General features: G+C 39.6%; 1 protein-coding gene across 1 annotated transcript; it reads right to left on the bottom strand.

Annotated features, from left to right (window-relative positions):
• Positions 1–1,467: 1,467 nt before the first annotated feature.
• LOC124404873 (filamin-A) lies at positions 1,468–26,172 on the bottom strand. Its single transcript, XM_046879339.1, has 41 exons — positions 25,962–26,172; positions 23,985–24,368; positions 23,665–23,789; positions 23,326–23,456; positions 22,984–23,197; positions 22,786–22,903; positions 22,524–22,711; positions 22,296–22,451; positions 22,042–22,183; positions 21,747–21,952; positions 20,683–21,652; positions 20,066–20,617; positions 19,849–19,984; positions 19,681–19,760; positions 19,351–19,518; positions 12,525–12,671; positions 12,167–12,394; positions 11,695–12,009; positions 11,382–11,600; positions 10,861–11,181; positions 9,028–9,249; positions 8,737–8,924; positions 7,961–8,165; positions 7,701–7,838; positions 7,449–7,622; positions 7,004–7,311; positions 6,682–6,910; positions 6,208–6,336; positions 5,871–6,086; positions 5,606–5,782; positions 5,177–5,416; positions 4,868–5,011; positions 4,498–4,656; positions 4,251–4,399; positions 3,898–4,084; positions 3,460–3,722; positions 3,164–3,335; positions 2,748–2,966; positions 2,351–2,547; positions 1,894–2,196; positions 1,468–1,656 (listed from the first exon to the last, which is right to left on the bottom strand). The coding sequence occupies exons 2-41, from the start codon at positions 24,361–24,363 to the stop codon at positions 1,588–1,590; spliced, it is 8,883 nt and encodes a 2,960-aa protein (XP_046735295.1). The 5' UTR covers positions 24,364–24,368; positions 25,962–26,172; the 3' UTR covers positions 1,468–1,587.
• Positions 26,173–26,779: the final 607 nt, after the last annotated feature.

The following is a 26,779-nucleotide window of genomic DNA, read 5'->3' on the forward strand; positions in this document are numbered from 1 at the left end:
TCTGTTTATAAACAGCTATTGCGGTGGCGCATCGCGAATTGTACTTCGGTCTTTCTGCCTGTCAAAACTGAATAAACTGTTTGATATTTTGAAAATAACAAATCTTAGTATTTGAATTCATGTTTTAGCTTCAAGTTATCCGTCAAGTAGAGTCAGCACATAATTTCAGAGAGTAGCCCGATAAACGTCTCGTCACGCCGTATCTAGCCGGAGTCGGTATAAACGTCAATTTACGACCGGTTTTTCAATTTAACAATTACCGTTCCTGAGAAGGTTCTTGTTAAAAAATAATCGGCACCGTCCGATATCGGAGGTTTGAATTTATCCTGGTATGTCTGTGTGTAACCATCCGAAAGTGGAGGTTCATTGCTTATAATCCCTGAGTGTAATTATTTATCCTTTTACTCTGTTATTATTTATCCGTGTGTACTTATCCAATAACGGAAGTGGCATTATCCCACACATTCGATCTTTTCTCCAAGATACACTAAAAATTTTGCCACCTCCTAAACACCCAATACCATAACTTTTACAATTACATGTATATCTATCTATACCGTTAACTTTCTGAATAATAACAATTATTATTTTTCCATCATATATGTATAATTGTCGGACTCGTCTCGCCTTCGTTCTTTTACCCATCCTAAGATATTCGGTTTATTCCCAGCGCCCTGAGAAGAACAGTGTTTCTCTCTGCATTTCGTATTTCCGCTTTGTTCTTTCATTATTATTGCTTAAAGTAACTGGCACCCAAGATTAAACGCACAAAATTGAAAGCGCACGTGGTCGGAGTATCACGCATCTTCATATCCATCCACCGCACGGTTTAATTGCGTAAATTCCACCAATTCCGCCCGGAAGCTCGATGAGCTTGGCCCAATAGTCCAGTCAAAACAGGCCTGAATTTGAAACATTCGGCTCGTGGTTGCATTTTGGTTTATAGGGGTTTTCGACCCTCGGAACTCAGAACTGAAGTCTGTTTTGAGCTACATAGTCGGGGTTTTGAGAAAACAGCTAAACTTGACGTTTTTTGCATATTCCTTAAAAACCGTTGTTAATAGATGAAAAATGACTTGACCATCGTATAGAGCGAAAATTTCTACATCGAATTATGTATGCTCGAGCGTTCAAGATCACAAGGTAAATCACTCGCCGCGCCCGAAGTCGACCTCTCATGAAACATCCTCGAAACTTTAAGCGCGTTTTTCTCGAAACACTGCTTTCGAAACCGATGGGCACGATATCTCAAAAACAGCTCTATAGTTCCTTTTCAAATTCACACAAAATACGCGGTAACACACTTAAGCGGTCGTCGAGGGTCTTACTTCTCCAAAATCGTCCTTCATTTCATTAAAACTTAGTTAAAACGGTGAAATGTTTCAGGAATTTTTCGCACTAGAATTTCAATTCAAGCAGCATTTCTCAAAGGGTTAATACTTTTTGCACAAATCAAGAGGGTTGGTGTTGATTTCATCGAAAACATTTATATAAGTTAAAATAATATTACTATAATAAAATATATTATTAGTTTAAATAATAATAATGGTAGTACTTATAATAATAACAACGTTATAGATAGTTAGTCTATAGAATAGCCTGTGATCCACGCCACGAGGTGATAGTCTGATGGCTGCTTGAATAAGTATCTGTACTCTGAAAGTTAAAAAAAAATATTTGCACATCAATTATACACCAATCATTTCCATCGGTACCTAAAAACTCTAAATAAAAATTGTATTCATTTTTAAATGCTTTAGTCTATGAAGAAAAACCACTAATGTTTCTATTGATCGTACGATGCCAATCAATTATTTTAAACACTGAAAATACGAGTCAGATCTATATTCTTTCTTGATGCAAATATTGTTATTAATCTTGTCGTAGTTGTACCTGCGCAAGGAGCAGCAGTTCGTCTTGTGTGTCAACAATCCTCACTGGAAACGGTGAGCCGGGAACAAGTACGCCCGCCCATCGTACTTCGACTCTATATTCGCCGGGTTCAGTGGGATCATACCGGCACAAAATGGTGCGATCTTTTTGATTCTCACGCTGCATTTCAACCCGAAAGGCTCCCTTCGGTCCTCGCACTCTGACCGTCAATTGGCCAGCGCCTGCGCCACGAGTGTCGCAAATGAAACGAGACTGGAATGTTGCTAAGACACCGTGTTCGATTCCCGGTCCATAGACACGAACCTTGATAGTTACAAGGAATGAAAAATATCAACAATAGGAGCATTAAATATTTAGCAAGGGGGTGGAATCATCAGACTTGTAAGTTGTAACTCTCCAACACCGCAATTTGCAAGCACCTCTGCCGCAAATAATTCTATTTCGAAGTTAGCATTACCTTAGATGCGTCAGGAGCACCGGAAACTCGCAGAGTAAATGGCGAGCCGGGTACGTGTTCCCCCGCATATTTTATGGTGAGGATGTGTCGGCCTGATTCTTGAGGCTTGACATTCAGCGTGAACGTTGCGTCTCCATGATCGTACAACTCGCAGTATGCAACCTTGTGAGGCCCCACGCAATTCGCCGTCAACTCACCTGAATAGAAATTTACGAGGCTAAATATCGATGGTTTTGAATAATAAAAGGTTTTTCGAAAAAGGCTGAAGTCGAATCGAAAATCGAAGATTCAGTTTATAAAGGATTCCAATTGGAGGTGGAATATTTCCAACTGTAAAGTGTGCCAGTGAAGACCGACTGCTGTAAGGAAAGCAGAAGCATTCGACGGTGAAATTTACCTGGTCCCGCCCTCCGCGTATCGATAAAACTTCTTATCTCTTGGCCAACTGTTCCCTGCTTTAATCCATCGCCGGAGCATATCACGCGAGCAGCATCGGCAGCACTGGCAACATTCACCTGCAAGGGACACCCCTTCACTTGTCTGCCATTCCATAGTACCGTTAGTAACAGTGATTCTGATGTAAGAGGAATGTAGCTTGCCCGGTAGACACTGTCACCTGAGATTTGATAAATTCATTGTCAGCTGATGCGTGATGATTCAAGAGAACGAAGAATTCAAGTGGGTTCAGAGGATTCTTACAAAACTGTATCATCAAATTTCAGACAGACTGCTCGGGATCTTCAATAACTTTCGTTCCATATAGTTTGGATAATCATGAAATTACTATTTATGAAAAATCGAAGGTATACTTGCCCAAATGCTGAAGCATGACGGCAATCTCATTCGTTGGTGACAGTAATTGAACTTTTGGCGTCCCATTGCCCGCTTGCGATCCATCTATTGTAAAACTAGCTTCCTCCCCACATTTCGCTGCCGCTAATCCTCGCCCCGTTAAAATTACTCTACTTGTATCAGAGACTGGTGGCTGAAATCAGTCATACAATATTAATGTGTATTCCACATGTGTTCTCTTTTTGTAAATTATCCCCACACTAGACTTCATTGAAGGGTTTTCAATCAAAGCATTCACAATGTACTTCAAAGATTACCTCAACTTCGGGTGTTACAGCAAGTTTCGGAGCACCTGGAAAAGGCACTCCGTTGAATAGTATTTCCATTTGGTGCTCTCCGCCAGCAATCTGAGGAGCAACAAGCTTCAGTCTATTACTAGAAGTCATTTCAAAGTTCAAAGGATAATCGCCTATTGTTCCACTAAGTTCTCCTGGCCCAGCTTCTGCTGTATCGAAACTGATTTTGCTCAACGGATAAACTTTCAGTCGACCTGCGTCATCGCAAACAGCTGCCCATCCGCCTGAAATTTGTTTGTCAATTTGAATTACACAGTGCTGACCGTTATTAAAACAAAATACTCTGAACTCTTTCAAAAATATTACAAATATTATATCTTCTTGCTGCAAATAGTTACCGTAAGTACACAATCGTGACGGATTGTTACTCTAGATCAAACGAAACTCAAAGAAACTTACCAATAATACGCAAATTTCTTGTGTCAATGATTTTTGGATGCCACGGCGATCCGGGAAGCTGCTGACCGGAACAAACGACTCTGATATCGAATACACCGACCTCGGTTGGCACGTATGAAACATTCCAAGTTCCAGGATTAGCCCCAGCTTCAACCATTGCTTTTGAAACGCTATCTGGGCCATCAACCTGCATTACCGATTAACGATCATGAAAGAAGATTCACAAATACAGTAAAAGATTAGTCAAATTTTGCATTTGAGGTGTGATCGATTGCAGACAAAGTTTGTAGACATACGTTTCAGAATGTCATAAAACAATGGCCAACTATTGTGTAAACATTCACAATGATTACCTGAACTGCTGGTGGACTTCTTGTACCAGTGACAATAAAATGGGCAGGTTTTCCAACGTGACCACTGATTAGTCCTTCTCCCTTAGCCCGTGCTTGACCCGCTGCTTCAACGGTATAAACTATCGGGCTTTCAGGGATTGGCGAACCTCCTAAAGCGTGCGATATTGCAATGAAATCGGTATTAATGGGACTCAAGCAAACGCAATCACTTAGTTCATCTATTGAACAACGTAATAATATTTCTTACCATAATTTATATTGACCATATAGTTCCCAGGAATGCTCGGCGTTAATTCGATAACTTCAGTTCCATCATTGAGAGTCGTAACTTGCAGTGGAAGTTCCTCTCCCAGTGGACTGGTGGCACTCACGTCCAACTCTGCCATTCCAGCATCCGCTCTCAACACTGTGATCATAAATTATAAACCTTTAATGATATAGTGTAGGTATTTGTGTTATGTTACCAAGAAAAAAAATTTTGTTTCATCATCTCGCCCTAGCCTGGGTAAATGTGAAATCTTTGAGTCAATTTGAAATCAAGTCAACTGATCGAAATCAAACAAGCGATTCGATATCCATCGAGTAAATACAAGACCACTGCATCGTCGTCTACTTACATTTGAATGCAATGCGGTCATGAACGGAGACAACTGATGGTCCTAGATCTTGAAGTTTCACCTTAGAAGTATCAAACGCTTGGCAAAAAAATGGCGAGCCAAGCACCGGCTTGGCACCTTGGAGTACATCGATTTTGTACATTCCTGAAATATAGATTTACTTATAAAAAGTATTCTGTTCAGACTTTCTCTCTCCATTGCATGTCATTTGATGCCATTCATAAAGGTTCTCATTATGTCTGATCGTAATCAAAATATTTTGAATTTGGCAAAACTACGTTATACCTAACTTAGCAACGTTATGCTTACCAACGGAATTAGTTGTGAATTCGGCGAGCAAATTTCCGTCTCGATGCTGATAACAACGAACAGGAACCGCGTTCCCTTGAGGACCGCTTATAACCACATCAAACTCTTTACCAGCATGGCCGAGAGTTTCTATGGTGAAAAATGTAACTTTCCCAACCGAGGACTGATATAAACCCAGTCCAGTTGCAGTCACTTCACGCCCACCAGTTGGTCCTCGAACTGCAACTTCCAACGGACTTCCTATAAATGAAAAATATTCCACTCAGTTAAATGTCTTTCTTGCTTCATTGTCAACTGAAGCGAATAATAATGATTCATCACTTTCTGGTGAGTACGAAAATAAACACGAATAATGATATACTTAAAAAAAAAGTAATTCCATATTCCGTACTTCCTTTCGTTTCAACTTTAATTTGCAAGACTTTTCACCTTGAATATGCATATCGTTATATTTGATATGAACTCTATGTGGCGCCGCACGAGTCGGGTGAAAAACGACCTCGTAGTGCCCGTTGTTTCCTTCCCGTATCAAACTGTCCACATCTGCTCCACCTGCCCGAACATTTACCGATAGTTTACCTGGTCCAGCTTCCTTAGATGCCACAACTGCAAAACGTATGTATATGCATATAGTGAAATAGGTCAGACAATATTGCTTTGCCGAAAATAATTTACGCCACAGATCTATACAAACCAATTATCGTGCCAGGACGATGGCAGACCGTGTCAGAAATTTCCTTGATAGTAACCTTACTGGGATCAAACGCCTGCAGACTTTGTGTGCTGATTACTTTGTGGCCATCGCTGAATGTCACGTTATACATTCCCACTAAGCGTGTCCTAACTTCCACCCGGTATAGTGTTAACGAAAGTTTTGTCAAAGTCGATGGAATGATAAGACCATCTGGGCCTAAAACATTTGACGTTCGATATTTGAATCCTACTCTTTGTGTGTATCGTGTATGTTGTATAAAATGGAATAACTTCAAATTTTTTTAACATTATATTCCAAAATAGAATAATGCTAATACCAGTGACTTCAGCTGATATCGGTCCCTCCAGTCCAGGCATATCTAAATCCATGTAAGCTGTATTGCCTACTCTGATCACAGATGGGCCTTCTAGACCTCCTCCAACTACCGGACACTTAAACGGACTTCCTGTACGACGAAAAATACGAGAACATTGATTTATATGACGAATTTTTGCATTATGTCAATCCGAATTAATCAGTAATCAACAATTGCGATCATTAAGATGAACGTGGCTATACAATATAGGGTCTAAGTAGATAGTCGGACAATCGTTCTAGGTGTGTATTACCAAAAATGAGGCACAGAAAACATTTTGCAGCCCGCAGACTTTCATTTCGTCCTATTGAGCGGGTGTAGAGTAAAATTTTCCATAAAGAAAACTACTTTTGTAATTGAATCCAAGTTTAGGACAGCAGATTTACTGCCACTAGATGATTTCTTCACAATTCGATTATCAGAGGTCATATGTACCTGGCACGTTATCATCGTTGAAACTGATATTGACGTAATGAGTGCTTGTCGTTTGAGGCACAAAAGTAACGTCGTAAAGCCCTCGAGCACAAGCAACTACCTCGGCCTTTACAGTGTTGTTCTCCGTGCTGACTACGAGCTCCAGAGTTCCTTCGCCAGCCTCAGCTGCATCGACTGTGAAAGTCGTTGCTTGGCCTAAAAGTGCCTCAGTGAGTCCCGAAATGTGAACCTAGGATCAGGTAAAGCGATAGTACTCAAAGCTTCTGGGATCTTGATTTCATGTCATGAATTGAATGGACGAATGAACACGTGTAAATCGCACCTTTGTGACATCATAAATATTGCAAGCAAATGGCGATCCTTTTATGTGTTCACCATCAATGAGTATCCCGATGTTGTGCCTTCCCACTTCGGTCGGAGTGAAACTTATGTTATACTTTTCATCGACTGGTTCAATAGTGATTGGCAAGGCTATTCCGGACGGTGGAGTTACTATCACATCGCAATTCATTGACGGCGTTTGAGGATCAACCGTGAATGATGTCACTTGCTTTATAGCTGCCATTTTTAGATTGTGGCCTGTGATAACTGCCTGACCTGCACCAACCACCTTGCAGTTGAAGGGTGATCCTACGAACACAGTCAAGGTGAAGTAATTATATTAGAGTTTTACATGTAAACCAATCTTGTCGCAACTAATACAATTTTTCTGCTACTTAGAAAAGCTAATGTATTAACTCTAGTGATAAATAAATTCTGTTGCTTACCAGGAACAGGCTCGCCGTTGAATCGTACGCTCAAGCTATGTACAGCGGCTTCTTGGGGCTTGAAGTTGACCCTGAATTTAGCATTTCCTTCACTCTGGACGTAATTCGGTACGTTTTTACCGTTGACCGCTACTATTATTTCTAGATTACCAGCGCCTGCTTGACTAGCGTTAACTGTAAATTATTAAACATGTTAATAACTCATGGTTTAAGATTGCGAATATTATTCTAGGTGTGAAAATTAACACTGACTGCTGAAAAATACGGGCTTTCCTACAACTCCGTTGTTTATATCGGTCACTTTGACCTTATCCGCGTTGTAAGCTTTGACGAGGAATGGACTGCCCTCGATGTGTGAACCGCTCAACTTTACCTCGACACTGTGATCCCCTGAAATCATGTCCTTGTATGCATATTTTGAAGTGATCACAATAGTATCATTATCATTTCTCATTCACAACATGGTATTAGTAACTATTCCGAAACTGTTAAACGACTGACGCTTGACTAACCGACATCAGTTGGAGTAAAACTGGCATTATAAGAGCCGGTTCTAATAGGTTTGATTTGTACTGGCAAACTGTCTCTTGTTGGCGATAGAACTTCCACAGTCGGAGTTCCCAGAGAAGTGTCCGCTTCAATAGTAAATATCGCCACCCGATTCACGGAGACCTTCTCCAAACCTTCGGTGATTAAAACTTTTGCTGTGTCGCTGACCTGCTTAACAACACAAAAATAAACATGAATCTTAGTACTCATATACATAGAGCTGTAAATTCAAACATTTAATAATAGTACGGCAAGTACTGGAAATTGTACGATCTGTTCACATTGAACTTCACATATCATAAAAACATTGCTGCAATATTTCTATACTGCAAATACAATTCCAATGTTTCGGGAGCATTTCAGAAACATTGCTATAATATTTTCATATTGCTAATTCCGTTGCAATGTTGCAGTCATATTGCAAGAACTATTAGAAATGTTGCAACATATTACAAGAAAGTCGCAATCATGGTTCAATAATATTCGTATATTCCAAACACAGTTGTCATGTTGGGGAAATATTGTAGGAACATTTCGGGATGTCGTGAAAATGTTGGTAGTTGTAAATATATGCAAAACATCGGACAGCAAAACGTTGCTAAGGCTTTCTAGAACACTGCAGAAGCATTGCCTCATGTATCTGAGATATTTGAAATCTTAATACACATTCAAATTATTGAAATATATCGGCAATGTTAAGTACCGTGTGGGTCACTGAAATTTTTATATAATCGCCCACCTGACAACTAAACGGACTTCCAGGAACATCTTCGCCATTGAATCTCAGATCGATAGTGTGAACAATCGGTTCACGAGGTGTAAAAGATATAGCGTACGTGTGTGGACCCTGGGCCTGTGCAGATGTTGGAACTCTCCCGCCATTGACAGTGACTTCAAGATTTCCAGGTCCAGCTTGGCTTGTTTCAACTGCAGAAAATTCGAATTGGAGACTTGATTCGAAGAATGTATTCAAACTACTGACTGAATTTCCGATTGAAGGTGAAAGTCTTTGTCCCTGATGGAATTTTACCTAAAAACGTCGCAGGTTGACCAATCACTCCTCGTTTAGCATCCTTCACTTTGATGGCAGCAACGTCGTAGACTTTGCAGCTGAACGGGCTGCCGACAACGGGCACATTGCGATGGCTCACCGATATTCTGTGCTCTCCGACAACTCTTGGGGTGAAAGCCACGCTGCAGGTTGTGTCTTTGTTGTCAGTGACCTGAGCCGGAACGGCCTGTCCGTTGGGCCCTATCAAGTCCGCCGGTTAGTCGTTTTATCCAATTTAGTCAGCCAACTAGGGTGGATTACGAGGGCACGGGGAATGGGTCATTAGATAACCACTACATGCTCCTACGCGATGACGTCTTTCTTATTTGTTATAAATTGTATGTCTTAAACTATGATAAGCACGGTGAGCAGCTCAGCAGGCAAAGTTATGATATATGCGTAATGTTATTATTTTTTTCAATGGCTGCTACGTTTCTACCTCTGCAAGAAAAATTGTCGTGATCCCGAAAAACCGTTAAAAATTGCTGGTACTTTTTCAAACAAAAATCAAAATATTCCTCGTCGTTTTTAATACATATACAGCAGTGATGCGCAGCAGAGCCAAACTGCAAATGGAAATCTCAAAATTTCGAAATGGGTTTCATACGAGTGGACGGACTTTGAAAAAAAATTCAAATCTTCAATACAATTTTACTTGGATTGCGCATATTCCTCAAAAGTCTCACCAAGTTTCCACTTGTACCGATTTTCGAATAGACTTTCATTAAAATCATATAAATTTTTCTAAAATTTTAGTCTTTGATGGGTTTCCATGAATTTGATTGTTTGAAAATATCTTGAAAAAAATGTGAATATAAACTGGAAAATCGTTTTAACAACGGGTACCGCTGAATGTGAGATAAACAGACACTGCAGTGAGTATAGGTAAATACAAAAACGTAGCACAAAATGGGTATGTTAAAAATTCCACAGGATAGTTTCTGTTAGTAGAACAATAAATAGAAGATTGGAGTATAGATATTAGACAACAGAAGCAGTACATGGGATGCAAGCAATGATTAGAGCATCTTACACGGGGTCTTCGGGAGACTGGAGTTAGGTAGCCTTCACCATTTGATTGATTGATTGATTAAAATCCATATACTAGAGTTAAAGCTAAATGAGTTTTGTTTTGAGAAGTCTAGTAATGTCGTAGTCTGAAAGCTGGCCGACCTGCAACAGAGAGAGAACTGCTCAAGCCACCGGTGACAAAACAGACAAAAAGACACAGAACATATATGGGGGAGGCATTCCTGTGAATATGTGTGTATATATATATATAACATATTTCAGTAATCACCTTTTGAAAATTAATTTTCATCCATAATTAATGTGCATTTAACACCATCTCACAAGTTCATTCCCTACCTTCTTCCAATTGACATGTCACAACAACATATTTTACAAGTTATTAAATCTCCATTTTATCACAATAAGTCGTTATTACCATATATACATCAAGTATGAAACAGTTTTCCCTTCTACCATAATCACAAATGTCAAGTAGACGTCCCAACCGATTGACGTTAGTGCGGGTTGTAATAAGTCATGAGTATCAGTTTAGATCATCTCGAAATCGTGAAAATCAATTATCTGACACAACTGAGATCTAATTTAAGACACACACAAAGTAGAAGTATAAACTAGTTATTGTAGGGGAATGATAATTTTCGAGAATCCTTACAGATGTACCTGAATTACGCATCAGAGTTCTGCTAATGAAAAATATTCAGTGAATATGACCAGCATTCATGAAAAATAATAAATATCGTCCAAATTCTTTTTAAATGACAATTATTCGAATAAACTTACCTTCAACATTAACTTCAAGGTCTTCCAAGCTACCGGCAACGTTACTGACGGTAAGATAGCTCTGCCGTCCTAAGCCTGCACTGCTCAACGCCTGCCCACTAACGGTCACATTACTGTCACCACCGACTCTGGTTAATATTGGACATCCTGGTACTGTCTTCTTGTTAAAGGCAATGCTGATAACATGTTCGCTTGCCTCGAAAGGCACAAAGCTAACCGAAAATCTAGCATTTCCCTGCGGAGTTACCTGAGTCGGGATATTGTGACCACGTGCCGATATTGTTATTTCGAGATTTCCTTCACCGGCCTGACTAGCATCGACTGTTGAATTCATATGAAAGAAAACACACATCGAAATTCAATTTAGTACATTCAGTAAATTACTCAAAGTCTGGTTCTAATACATAAAAAATGTACAACGTAAGACGTCGAGCTCCAAGGAATTATTGGCAAACTGTTTCTTCTACTTTGCTCCATGGTGAAGTAATTTTTCTGTACCTGAAGGTAAAACGTCAACGTACCTGTAAAATGCGTAGGTTGACCAACGCTCCCTCTGGCTACTGGGCCGACTAATACTTTGTCAGCATTGAATGCTTTAGCCAAAAATGGAGTTCCGTTCACTGGATGACCGTTATATTCCACACTAATTGAGTGAACACCGACGTCTCGGGGTGTGAATTCAGCAGTGAAACCACTGTGCATATTGCCCGTCACTTTGACTGGTAGCTCAGTGAGCGGCCCTAAAGGAAAAGTAAATTGAAATTGACGTGTTAAAAATTAAAACAAAAAAGAGAGCGAGAGTTGATTAGTTATCGATAAAGGATGAATGCGCACCTCTGACAGAGACCGCAAGCTCAGCACTTCCACTTCCGTCAACGGCCATGTGAAAAGAGGCCGGTTGATCGACGGCAATCAGTTCCAAGTGTCCAAGACTCAGAGTGACTCTACTAGTATCAGAAACATTGCAAACAAATGGGCACCCAGCAACGGTTTCGCCGTTGAATTTAATGTCGATATAATGTGGTTTCGCTACGTCAGGTGTAAATGATACAAGGCAACGTCCTCCTCCGACGACCTGAACATGGTTCGGAACTTCCCCTTCGTTTATTGAAATCTCTAACTGTCCCTCGCCAGCGGCACTGGCGTCAACTGCAAAGATTGCATCGATGAGAAAGTTAAAAGTTATTCTTTTCAAAGTTTGTAGGCTTGGTTTAGTTTTAATCGAAAACAAGTAGATATGGAAGGCTTGTATCAAAGGCTTTCAATGAGCTGGATTTTCATATACATAACAACTAATCGTACTTACCTCGAAATTGGCAGGCGTGTCCAACGACAGCACTTGGGACATCAGTAACTTGGATTAAGCTGCTGTTGTAGACTTTGGCGACGAGAGGTCCAGCCGGTAGCTTTTGACCCGCGATGCTCACCTCTACCAGATGGCTTCCAACTTCGGTTGGTGTAAACTCGACCCTGAATTCCCCTGGACGGCCCGGTTCCTCGTCTATATGTGCAGCAATGTGTCTTTTTGTCGGAGCTGAAATTTTTTCACTTTAATACGTGAAGGCTTCATAACTTATCGCATGTAATGAGTTACCAGACGTTCAACAGTTCCTGATTTTATTCAAATCATATTAATGTGATAGATCCAGGTCACTGTTACTCACTAAGAATTTGCACATCAATTTCATTGCTTGTGAAACCAAGGGCGGATAACTCGAACAGAGCAGGGGAACCGGCTGGGACCAATCTCACCGAATCGCCAACAACTGACATTTTGGGACCTGACATGATGCCTACACGCCACGGCGAACCTGAAATATACGATAAAATAGAAATTAATGGTAAACATTTACATGAAAAGTCAAATTTATCGATTTTCGGTTGAAGATTTAATCGCAGACTAATAAGGATTATGTCGCAATGTTCTGTAAGTATATTCTTGAAATCCCAATTGAACATCTGTTCAATATCTGACTTGAATACTTTCAATAACATTAGTTGGAAAAAAGCTATCGCTCTTATTATATTTGTAAAAAAAAAAAAATGAGGAAATTTTTCGCTAATAGATTACCCAATGATTCTTTACTGTAATGTTATCGTTTTATTTAGTTGAATTGAGGTTTCAAAGATCTATGGAGTCAGATTCAAACATGTGAAATTTGAGTTGTCCACATTTAAATTCAAATTCAAATTTAACGGAAATCACTGTCTAACAAACGAAGTAGAATTCTTATCCATGGTCAAATTTGTATTATTTAAATTTTTAAATATCATTATGACAGGCATATTACATGAAATATAGGATGATATGGAATTGACATAAAAAAATTCTTTAAGCTACGAAAAAGTTTAAAAAATTTATTAAATACTAATCCTTATAACTGAGGTTATGTTACGTATTTAATCTGTACAATATAAATTTGGTTTGAATGATTTGAAGATCATAACTGTGAAAAATTCATTATTAATTTATTCTAGAAAGTACTGCTTAAAGATTTATTCATCACAATCGTCAAAAACAAAACGATTCTCATTCTCCGACAGATCGATAAACGGACGATAAGTTTCTAAATTAAACAAGTATCGAATTATCTGGGTCAACATGGTTCTAATCAATAATTGGAGTGGAGAAATAAAACAAGGCTGTAGTAGAATTTTAAACGGAGAACAAAAATTTGTTTGGAAAACATTGACATTTGCACATACATACTTTCTAGAGAAAAAAAAATGGAACTTACAGCCTTTTTTAATTCTCCTCTCCAACTAAGAAAAGTATATAAATTATTCACCAAAATAATCTAAAAGTTTGAATAAAAATAGGCTGTGTAATCCAATTGGGGTTGCTGATATGCTAATAAACATTATTTGTTTACCTATTATTGTGTATATAATTCAAATGATAAATTATTTATCGTTGCGAGAAGATGTTTTGAGGTTTCGAGTCAAATAGTTGTTATTAAAAATTGTCTCCTGCAATGACTGTCGTTCTCATTGTTTCCGTTGTTATTATCATTTAACATTCAAAAACGCCAAGGAATACGTGCAAGCTATAGAGCGTTTGAAGTTGAAACGCCTACCTTATTGTACGGTGACGCCAGTTATCCTGAAAACACTATAGGAAATCCTAAAAATACAACTATAAAGAACAAAACTCAAATACCATGAAACGCGCTCTATAAATTAATTCCTAATGGTAAAGCAGAACAATAAATATATTTTTGCTATTACGCCTAGCATAATGTGACAAACTCGGTTACGGTGCTGATCATACGTTTAGATCCATTGATGAAATTCAGGTCACTTAACATGATTGAAATATTAAAACACTCGCAGACTATCGACGAAAAAACGAAAGATACCCTAAATGAAGATGAAAAAAATGACAAAAAAAACTACGGAAAACAATATTGAAAAAGTTATCACTGATTGAACCGATTAGTTAATATAATTCAGCAACGAATGAGACGCGTATCGATGTGGAAACGTCAGCAGATCACGATTCTCGGGCGGACTCAACCGAACCAAACGCTGCCGAGTCGTGCGTAGCCTCCGTCTGCCTCGATCGTCTTGCACCAGGGACGGCACAATATCGGCGGTGCCAAAACTACGAAAGATTCGGAAAACTAAGGATTTTCAATTCACGAAGTAACACGAAACAAGCTTCGACTTCTAGCTACACACTTTAGGAACAGATCACGATTATTGGCATATCAATTGTTCGTTCGAGAATCATTAGGTGTAATAGAAGTCTCCTTTACTTTACTAAATTTTTTTTCAACTTTCACTCAGCGTACATGCATATAATTACATATTTTCAACCGATTATGATAAAACGGGTCAAATTCAAGCTTGAGGTTATCATTTAGGGTAAAGGTCTGCCGGTATTCGTGTAGTCGTGTTCGTGGTAGGTGAACAATTTTTATGAAAATGGCTCTCTTCTCTCGATTTAAACTTTCTCCGGCGGGTACAGAAGTCGTTGATTCTTTCCTGAACGCACCGGCGCGGCCGAGTTTCGAATTCCAACAACTTCTTACGCGTGTTGCGCTCGACTCCAGCAGCGCCGACTTCAGAGGCTTCAGACCGGGTGGAGTAAGCACTGTTTAAAAATCGAATGCAGGTATCGTCGCAAGTGTATACGTACCTGCATACAATCATAACCTTGGCTCCAGCGTAATTATAATAATTACGCAAGGCGCGTTCTATAACGGTGGAACAATTGACTGTCGCATTCAAGAATCGGAGGTAGTTGTATACATACCGTAGATCAGATCTACAGTCCAGTCGATCTATATGAGGAGGGTATATTGATCAAGCCGTAGCGTCACGTGGGCATTGCAACGACCTTACAGAACGTATAGTGTTAAGGCGCTCCCTGGTTGATCGCGGCATTCCCTCGCATAACGGTCACTGACGTACGTATCAAAAGCTTCCGAGTGCCGGTAGGAAAATTCATTTCGAGAACATTCTTGGAAAATCTTTTACCGTTACAAAGGGACGGAGGTTCCCTCGTACGCAGTTAAATATTCAAAATTATCAGCGTCCCACAGGACTGTAGGGTAACGATAATTTTTTAAGAAAGTAATAGATTCTGTTTCATGGCGGGCAATTTTCGATACTTTTCTTCCCACTCAGCTAGCAACTTAAGGTACAAATAAGGTGAGGCGCTCACGGATAAAAAAGAGGATATTCATTGTCATTGAATGTAGGCAACTAGCATTTAAATCCATTAGCTAGACAATGCCGTCGCAATTCCTAAATCGTCGAAGTCACTGCTTTACGGTGACTTGAATGCCGAATGATAAACAAGCCGAGCATATGTGGTGAAAGATAATATTCTTCATTTTTAATCTACGTAGATAAGGTAACATTCAAGTGGCATTCAAAATACGAATGTTCTACCATTCAAATATTCGAACGTTTGAACTGTCAATTGTTATGGACGATTGTTACAAAATGCTGTAATATTACTAATGTGCTTTGTTTTTGCAATCAAAATCCGTGTTCTTCGGTCACTGCAGCTGCACTGACGATCAACTGTCTTGGTGTTAGAGTACAATGGCGCGATTAGAGTTTCTAACCGCGATGGTCACTGTGAAACGCTGCAGTCACGTGGCATTGAAATGCGGACGTACGTACTTAGAGAGTCCTTTCAGACTCGTACGAGTATTGACTCAGCTAGTATCAAGCCACATACGGCTCCTTTCTACAAACTGACTTGACACTGTTGAAAGTATCGAGACACATGACACACATACCGAAGCAGCACGGTTTTTATTAAGTTCTTGCACTTGATCAGTATTTCCATCTTCGATTAACAATAAGACAAATTCTTCTATTTCGAGAAGTTTTCCGACTGAACTGTATGGATGACACACTTAAATGCAAAAATTGAAGCTCTCTGTACTCCATGGCTGTTCAAATAAAAAATTAGCTGGGACGCCATTTGATCGGTGAAAATCTCAAGTTGACCTACCGCTGAATTAATTAATCCAAAATATTAGCACGGGCGGATGAAACGCTATTTCCACCGCTATTGATTTAATCTACATGTGTACTCCCATGTAATGCGATGTAAGATCACACATGCACGAATGAATGAAAACTTATTTTATTTCGTACTGCATAAATATTTTATGCGGAATCATATTATAAAAAAAGAAACCGGTTCAATGTGTTGGCCGGAAAACTGTTCATAACGTAGACTAGCTGTTTTGATCATTTTTTTCTCCTTTTACTATTTATACTCTGTTTTGCAATAAAAACTTGAATTCGAAATCATTCGACTAATATATTGAGTGTACTTCGATTACCAATTTGACTAGCAATAAGACATGTTGAATTGCAAATAACTAACACAAGAAATTATCACCTAATCAAACATTGCGTAAATATTAATTCACATGTAACCCATGCCAGTTTTCTGCTTTAGTTTCTACTTAAAAAAAAATTTCAATCGATCCGAATCGATATCGGCTCCCATTTATAGTTATATCGCATAGACAACTGGAATGTTCAAATATTCAAACATAGCGTAACGTTTCCGGTGAAGTAGATCTCGACAGGCATCACATAAAATAGACATAAAAATACACCGGAACGAGCGGCGAAGGGGGGGGGGGGTCACGAATAGGAAAATGCATTACGCAATTAAATGGCCCGACTGCAGTGCAGATGAAACCCCCGAGACGGCTTTTTAGTGTCCTGCGACGACGGCGCACGCGCACACGCGCCAACCAATCAGTGTGCGCGACACTTAGCAGCGGCTACTGGTAGGTAATGCACAGTCGCTAAACCAGGATTCAAATCTGTCGTACGCAACCACTAACCGTGGGCAGGTGATGTAGGCGCAGCTAGCATCACTCGTAACCAAATACGTCTTCACTCTTCGCGGCTTTATCAAGTTACATACGCAGATGAACGCAAAGCCACACCTATCCACGTTATGTGGAGGAAAATTGTGTAAAACATCAATAGCAATTATGATAAATATGTTAAACTAACTGAGTCACGTTACAGGTGTTTAGGACAATTTGAAATATTCTTTCTTGAATTACAGGTTTTTTCCTTTCATTTTCGTACAATGGAATAATTATTTACTCGCGAAGTAATGAATATACCGAATGACCCTGTGAAGAATTTTTAACACCAGACACAAATTTATTATAACTCTTTATGACAAAATAGGTAATCTCATAACAAAGAAAACAATCTCTATATTTGACCTAATTTGTTATTCCTAGAATTGATCACTCAAATTCGAATGATCAGAGAGATGAAACGCATTGGATTTATAGAACGTCGAATATTGGGAAACGATTTTTAGGTCGAGAAAAAAACCGCCTTGGTTTTTGAGGTCTCGTACCGGATGTATCAATAACCCCTCACGTACAACAAATAACTTAGGGCGTCCGCCGGTTGATTTTGTTCGTTGGGAGTAGGTCAGTAGCACGCAATTGCGCGTGCGCGTGAAATCAGAGGTCAATGAGCTGCAAGCGCATCTCGACGGAAACGTAGGTGCGAGCTTGTACATACATACGTACTTGTCGTCGACAAGTAAAAAAAATGAGTAGATGACTACCCCTCTGACCGCAGTTTTTTACGGACATTGGACGGTCAGATTGGGGATCACTGGGATCGCTGACTTGTTGGACACCGGTTATAAAAATCTGTTATGCCATCGTGTAAAATCGAGCGCATTCTGTCTCAGATCCTTTCTTTTTACATTTATTTTTTGAGCAAACGTTTTATTTAAACAAATATGTTAACCTGTCGCCAAGTAATGTATAGCTCTACAAATAATCTTTCGCGAAACTGCTAAATGATCGAGGGAGTGTATTTCCGAGATGTTTTGGTGCGCCGAAGACGATAGCGTTACCCGTTTTTTTCTGTCCCGTCGGGATTTCGAGATATTTCAACAAAAAAAAAAAAATACCATTCTAGACGAAAATTGCACTTTTTGACTCGTATTATTTCCGAAACCGTTCCGCAAAGTACGGTGAAAAAAATTTTAATTTAAATTACCTTGGATGAAACGTTTAAAATAGAGAAAAATACGGAGATCTTGACGAACGTGAAAAACATAAAATTTGCGGCTAAAACATATTTTTTTCATGGATATTTGCAGGCGGGATAAAATTCTTTTAACAATCGTAAGTCATTCCATAGATCATAACATATAACATAAATCTTTTTCATCGTACTTTATGAATTGATTTAGGGGATAATACGAGTCAAAAAATGCAATTTTCGATCCAAATATCTCGAGATCTTGACGTGATGAAAACAAACGGGCAACACCATCGTATTGAGCGCGCCAAAGTACGTCGGATATACCCTAATTCATTCATTGAACGGTCTCTCAAAGAAATTGAGCAAGGCTGTATAATTGATTATAATTTAGTCAGCCAGAATGGTCTGTACTTATTATCGGCGGTTCCTGTTGCAGCTGTTAGTTCGACATTCGTAGTCTAATTTCAGAAAAGCTTCTGGACTGAGCGTTGCAGTTGACGAGATGTTAATAATGATGAAGAACAACGATCTTGCCGATCGCTAACACTTTTTCAAATCAACTTTATTACCTTCTGCACAATTTCTGTGGCACATTATCGAAATTCAGGAGCACTTAGTAATTTCGTTCTATCAATTTCACTGATATTTGCAAACGTTAATCACAAAATATTTAGAGTTTTACATCGACTTATGTTTACGCGATCGCTCATTGTTGTGATTTTTAAACGGAGTTGTCGATTAATGGACAACGGTCGTTATAGCAACTCTTTACTATCGCAACAGTGGCGTTTGAAATTGTTGAGAATCGATAATTAGACCATGTTGATCGTGCGTATTGAAAATTTGTTACCAATTTTTGCTATCCGTTTTTCGATCTGTTTTTCGATCTGTTATATACTTTCGATTTTTAACAGACAAGATTCGTAATTTTACGGTGACAAATAAATTAAAATATAGAAAGTTTTTTTTTCATTCACTCACCAGGTACTGTTTCACCGTTGAACGTCATTTCTACCAAGTGTGTAACAGATTCGTGGGGCACAAACGAAGCTAAGAACCTTTGATTGCCAAGCGCTCTCACAAAGCTGGTAACATGGCCACCGTTCACAAGTATTTCCAGATTTCCAGAACCAGCTGTAGCTCCATTTACTAAAATAAAAAATCAACCAATTACAAGTTGTTGTCGAACAAACATTGAAAGCTGTGTTCGATTTGATCGTGAGCTTGCGCGATCCGTAAAAATTTAAATCATGGAAGCTTAAAGCGATGAATTATAACAATGTAAATATTCACCGAAAATTTTAAACTTACTTTCGAACTCAACTGGCTGATCTACAACTCCGTTCGGAATATTTCCAACTTGAATGGCTCTTGCATTGTATGCTTGAGACCTAAATGAAAACGAACATTTAGTTACCTCAAAAACAGAAGAATGATTTTTAATGTGTATAATAAATATCTAAGTTCGAATTCAGGTACCTAAAGGGAGAACCATTGAGATGGTGTCCGTTTACAAGCACCTCTATGATGTGTTCACCCACTTCCTCGGCAATGATTGTGAAAATTTGTCCACGAAGCACTGACTTCTGTACCGGCAACTCTTTGCCGTGTGGATCTGTGGGATGAAACAAGAAATTGAGCCGAAGTCAATGAGAAATCATAACGATTCAAAAAACCGCGAACAATCAATTCTTACCGATGACGCGAACTGTTGCTTTACTAGCATCGATGCTCGAGTCCAGAGCGAAAGAGGTCGGCCTGTGAACCGGCAAAATACTGAGGGCATCACCAGTGACCAATTTGTCTTTCCTAGTCGGTCTGAAGGCGGAGCCACTCTTTCCCACAAGACGTTCGTGAGTTGCATCGGTGGTGTCGGTGCCTTGGTAACCATTGTAATCTCTATTTTTGAGAATCCCATGTGTTTGCTGGCTTCCATTCGAACCACCATTGTATTTGAGTGATGAGTTGTACTCGGATGTTTGTATGTTTTGCTGCTGAGTGATGCGGTGGTTCACAGAATGCTTCGGGCTTTGTGATACATTTGTGGTACTGTAATTATTCTTAGTTCTATAATTGTTGGTGCTGTTGTTGCTCGTGAACCTCGAACTGGTCACTGTGTGCTCATTCGCTGATGAATTGTTTGCCAAGTTGGCCAAAGACTCAAGGCTACCGTACGAAAGTAACGATTTTGTTTTGGCTATCGCATCCCACGAGTCACGTCGAGATGTTCCACCCACCATTGATGAAACTAAACAAAAAAAATGCCAAAACGATAGGTTTTCAAACTTGAAGCTATAGCCAATCAAGTCTCACCTCGAACATTACTCGTCGTATCTACAACACCGTTGTCCACAGATTCTCTCCGGTTGCCATAAATTTCTCTGTCGTTCCTCGGACTCAAGCTCCGATTACCGGGGCTTTGGGTTGCATTTCTGAAGGTCATGGGACTGACATTAGGCGACACCGACCGGTTGAGAGAAGTGGACTGATAGATCTCCTTGGACTCTTTGATAACCGAGGGGCTGTGCAAATTCCGTGCCGTAGTATTTCGACTAGCTGGCTTCGGGGATCGAGATCGATTTAAAGAACCAAAGGAGAACACGTCTTTCGACTCTTTGGGACTCTGGGAGTTCCGATTCACCGTCAAATTGAAATTGGGTGACCGGGATCGATTGATTGAATTTGTTGAGTAAGCCTCTTTCACTTCTTTCAGCAAAGACGGGCTATGCAAATTTCGCAGGGTTGAATTTGGGCTCTGATTTGCGGCGCTGTTTGTGTGATACATCGAACTGCTGCTTTCCTTCGTGAAATTTGACGAACTCTTGTACGTCGAAGATGCAGCATTACTGGAATCATTTTTCCCAAACAATGTGCCAAAGCCTTGTGTTGGGCTCGGGGAGTAATTCTTTTGCACAGGACTTGATCGTTCATTATTGATGCCAATTCCGTTCATCCTTCTCTCTAGTGAGGATATCTTCGTCTTCTCCAGACTCGACGTCGAGTCGTTTGAGCGTCTCGATCCTCTCTGCGTTCCAACTCGCAGACAAAACGGCGACCCTCTGACATCGGTGCCGTTGAAGTACACGTAAATCCGGTACTTACCAGCGTCTCGTGGAGTGAAAGTCACCCTATATTGCATCGGCTTGATCTCTTCAAGCCTGTATGCAACTGATTGCTTGTCGTGAACCACGTCGATTATGACGTCACCGAGCCCCCCTGTTCCCTGCGCATCGACGATAAACGAGAATTGCTGACCTGGCATCGCGCCCTCCATGTCGAGTAGCTGAAATTAAAGTTGTGTTCCAATTATGAAGAGGCCATATGTGTAATAATCCAAAGTCATCTTATTTACTTATCGTTAGCTAAGGCCCTCATACCTTGACACCGTTTGGATCAAAAACGAAGCATGTGAATGGTCCGCCTTGGATGTGATTACCCTTGTGAGTAATGGCAATACTCCATTCTCCAGTCTCATCTGGCTGAAACGTTGCCGTATGAACGCCGTCGTTTTCCTTCACTGGACAAGGCAGCGCTCGGCCAGTTGGAGACCAAGCAGTTACGTCAATGCCATCATGACTAGTACCTTAAAACGTCGAACAATTGTGAATGTTGAATGATAGAACACCCGGGGAATGAATTATCAATATTTGCCACCGAGCAGAACAAACTCACCATAACTGTTCACCAGAACTTCTACTATTGAGCCAATTGCACAAGGGTCCATCCCTGGGGACTTGATTTTGGTCAAGGGAGGCAACACTCTGAAGTAATATGGACATCCGTTGACCAACTCTCCGTCGTTGTAGACCATCAACTGATCGGAAGGAATTAGTTTAATCACAACATATGTGGATTAGTAATCAAGAATATTCAGTGTGTTTAAACCATGGATTCAAGTTCAAACACTCTCTTCCACATTCTTATACCTTGTGCATTCCGACTTCAGTTGGAATGAAGGTCCCTTTTCCATGACCATTGTTCCATGTGAGTCTGCATTCCAACCTTCCACTGGGACTGATTATTTCACCCCGAACATCGCGCAGGTTAACTTCCTTTGAAAGCAACTCTAATCTAAAATGTGCCTGTAACGTATATTTTGAAATTGAAAAATCTTCACATTGTGTTCATACTGCAATCACATTTTCTTAACTCACGGGCTGTTGCACTCTGGCAGAGGTGCTATCGACGTGAACAGCAATTTGCTCGCTTGCTTGGGGACGTGGTTTTACCCATTGGAAGTAGGCGGCGTATGCCATTACGCCTAAATGTTCGACATTCTGATCCATCATGTCCTTAGCCTTCAATATGGGCTCCACACCTATTTTTTTACCACCATCGATGCCTGTGTCAAAATAGTAATAATAATTACAGTATGTTCCTTTGAATTTTGAGAATTGAACAAAATCAAGACTTTACCTTGCTGTAAATTGTGCTCCCAAGACTTTGGATCGGTATCAAGTCTATCATAAGTTGGTACGGGACCACCTAAATTCCTAACGATACTGCAAAGCGCTCGACCGTCGTTCCAGTCGGTCTATAGAAAGTGATTGATGAGTGAGCTTTCACAAATTGATGCATGTCAAAAGATAAAACCATGTTCAATGAATTTCTTACGGTGAAGTTCTTGACAGGAGCATGTGGTAGCTGAGAATTAACCCATCTCAGGGTGGCATGAAATCCCGGAGAACCTTCCTTCATGAAATACGACAAATACGTCATTCCTGAGAGTTCGTCCAAATATGGAGAAGCGAGATATTCCGGCTCCAAAACCATTGGAATACCGAATTCACGTTTCGATATCTCCATCGCTTTTCGGCAGTTGTAGACACTAGTTAAAATTAAAAAAAATATGGTGCACTGCGTCGAGAGTTAAGACAAGTAGTTGAAATTAATAACAATTATCAAACATATTCAATGTGGGCTGATAATAATGAGTTTTTATAAAAATTGACTTACTTGTCATTGGGATCAAGTTGTCGCCAGTGAGGAAATAGTCCCGGCTTGCAGTAGTCCAACAACGCACTGAGATAGACTCCTGAATTCCAGTCAGTGGTAAAGTTGTTAACTCTACATTCTGGTAGTACTGCCTAAAAAGATCATGAGCTGTACAAAAGATTTCGAAAATATTGGAAGAGGCATTTCTGCGTGTAAAACATTAAACATTGTTGGACTCGAGTCTTTGAACCTTGAACGATCGATTCAACAAATCATTTTCAATGTTGATACGAATATTTTATAATTGATTATGACATTATTATTACACTCAGAATATGTAGGCATGTAATGTATACGAACCTTGAGCCAAGCCAGCATAAGTTTCCTAGGAGGGAACTTGGACTTTCCTATTTGGTACCTGACGATAAGCGACCATATCAGACCCAGAATCAGCTTTAAATTTCCATTGACAATATCGACGTTGCCTAAAGCACAAACAAGAATTCAGTAGAATACACACAAAATGTTGTCGTTAAGTTCAATCAGGGAAATCATTGAAAAGATGACATTCATCGCTACATCGTCATGCAGAGTACAAAGTCATACGAATCAACAATGAACAATGGTCATGACCATAAACAAAGATGTGAGCACGGTTGGCTAGATCAAAACCTGATTACCGATGTTGACGAGTTTGACGCCATCAGCTTCTATGGCCTGCAAAGCAGTGGAAACGTTTTCTAGATGATGGTGCTGATTCGCTGGACGTGAGTTCCAGCGGGGAAGGCGTCTGTTGGTCAGGATTTCGACTAAAGCACAGAGGCGCGTCCCGTCCCTGAAGTCTTCAGCCAGGTCAACAACTTCTCCCTGGCTGTCAGTAGTCGCCGGATGATGCCGGAGGTGTTCGTTAACCCAATTTCTAAAGGTGTTTGCCTGTATTTCAACCCACAAATCCTCGTGGCCTTTGATTGCCATCCCTTTGGCTGCTGTTCCTTCTGCTGAACGAGCTACCAGACCTACCAGTTGTTCCGGTCGAAGATGCTCCATCGTTGAATGCATATTTTCTATAGCAACAACACATGCAAGGACATCTTAAAGTACATTCATTTATGCAAAATTCTACATCTTTGACGTGTGAAATAACTTATAAAAATAAACGAAGCGAGTTTCTACTTTTCCATTCGAAGAAATGATCAAGTTCTCAGATAGTTTTATCAGTTATACAACACTACAATAGTAAACTGCTTTTTACTGGTATACCTGCTTATACAACAATACGTTTCTTATGTGGCTTTTAAAATTTGCCAATATAGCAATATCCAGGAATTTCTCAAAATACGATGTAATTTTCGTTTGCAAACTTCTCCTCAACAACTTTACACGTTCCAAATACATGTTCGAGATATAATGATCGATCCTTTTTTCTTCCTACAACGGATACCGCTTCGTTGCTTGTTTTACCATCAGTACGACTCGCGGATATTTGTAACAAACATGCTGACGGCTTGATATTTACAACCCAAATCTTTACTATGTTAGAATCTAAGAATTTAAGGCATTATGTTCCTAATTTTGATTCTTTAGTGGCAACTAAATACACTGATTACTATAGTTTATTGTATTGTAGTCATTGGGCTAGTCGTTGATACGAAATAAATTAATCAATGAATAAATTTTTGTCAAAAATTACACTTTAAGGAGCGATGAAAAAATTTTATGTCATGTATTATGACCTATAGAATGAAATGATATTTTTTTTAAATTCTATCACATCTGTAACTATCCACAAAAATGTATTTCAAGCCAAAAATTTAATATTTTTCACATTTTTGTTCAACTCAAGTCACAGCTTAAGTGATATACTTTACCATATTCTTACAATAGCATGCATATCTATTGCAATAATACTGGGGGTTAAAAATTTTGGTTTCTTATGTCAAAGCATAACACTTTCTGTTATTTGAGTTGAATGAAAATACCTACGACAGATTGGAACTACCTTGGATGAAACATTGATGAAAAAAAATTATTTATATCTTGTCTGACGTGAAAAATTCAAAATTTGCGTGTTAAAACTAGCTTTTACGTATTCATACATCGTATTCAGTGCACCAAAATAAGTCGCAAATACACCAACTCATTCATCTAGCATTGTTCGGAAAAAAATTTGCGGGCTTTTGTAATTTTTCCTATTACACACTATTATTACCGAAAGAGAACTGCAATTGATAATAATAGAAATTAATTAGCAGCGCTGTTATTGCCCATAGCACAATCGAATAAGTAAATATAAATAAGTAAGTTTCGAAATATCAAAATTTTTAGGTCGAATTTTTTCAGTAAGCTACGATGCTTAATTTTTGTAATATCGAATCCCGGCATTCCGATTGAGTGTATCAGACCGTTTATAGTACTCGGTCTTGTCATTCCGCTCCTCATCTCCATACCAGGTGTACATTTTTCATGTGTGTTTCGACGAACACGTCGGTTACACGGATACACACAAATGGGCATCGGCAGGTTGGCGGTGATAATAGTATGTACACAATAAACTCAATATAGAAATGACTTAAGGCGGAAGATTAATTCGATACGCTGTATCTACGCATAATACGGATGAATATGCATGATGCATCGTGAAACTTGACCATAATCACCTTGCGTATAATTATCACGACACTGCCGCACTCAATAACTAAATTCAACGCGTCGTTAGACCGCGGTAAGAGATATTTACAAGGGCTCGAACTAAAACAACAAATAAGCGGCAAAAGAAAACGCCATTTTTGGTCCTCCGGTCAGAAGTCACACCACATTAGTATAAATACTAGTTTTTACGCGACGGATGATGACGACAGTGTCCGCATATTGATGCCGATCGCTCGGAGCCTCGGACTTTACTGACTGCCACAATACAAAGTATACCGAGTAACTCGACGTGCTGTTTGTGTTGGTGATTCAGGTAGTTATATACGGCTTTAAGCCTCGTCGCACAGGTACGAATGAATCGTTTCCTAGCATTTTCTTCTTCTGCACCAATGCGAAAGTTCGTTTAGTGTTGGGCCCCCGGCCGCTTCATGGCCAACGATGGTGGTACGATATAAGCGAGAAGCAGGCAGCTGTGCTTACATTAAGAAAAACACCCACAGTGTCGTATCTTTGTGGAACTCGAAAAAGAAAAAATTAATAATACCAAGACGTTGATTGGACATTTGTTTCATCTACTTCCAACCCATTTCATTAGCTCCATTCCACTGAGATAAAAACTGTAAGTGTAACTACACGCTATTGACAAATAAAAACGAGCGATTCAAGTATCCAACGATTTTGGAACTCACTGTTATTGTTATTATCACGTCGTTGCATATTATTTGGTGGGCATTCACGTGGGCTCGATGGAATTCTCATATCGACCTACATTGTTGTGGGCGGTCATCTCTCCTCTGCTGTTTAATACGTATAAATATAGTTATAC

Source organism: Diprion similis, chromosome 3 (genome assembly GCF_021155765.1).
Source record: "Diprion similis isolate iyDipSimi1 chromosome 3, iyDipSimi1.1, whole genome shotgun sequence".
In the NCBI taxonomy this organism is placed as follows: domain Eukaryota; kingdom Metazoa; phylum Arthropoda; class Insecta; order Hymenoptera; family Diprionidae; genus Diprion; species Diprion similis.

Coding starts and splice junctions, on each gene's coding strand:
- LOC124404873 (XM_046879339.1), bottom strand. CDS start 24,363: ATGCATTCAACGATGGAGCATCTTCGACCGGAACAACTGGTAGGTCTG. Junction 23,198..23,325: donor CAACTTGATCCCAATGACAA/GTAAGTCAATTT, acceptor AATTTTAACTAG/TGTCTACAACTGCCGAAAAG. Junction 12,395..12,524: donor AATTGATGTGCAAATTCTTA/GTGAGTAACAGT, acceptor AAAAAATTTCAG/CTCCGACAAAAAGACACATT.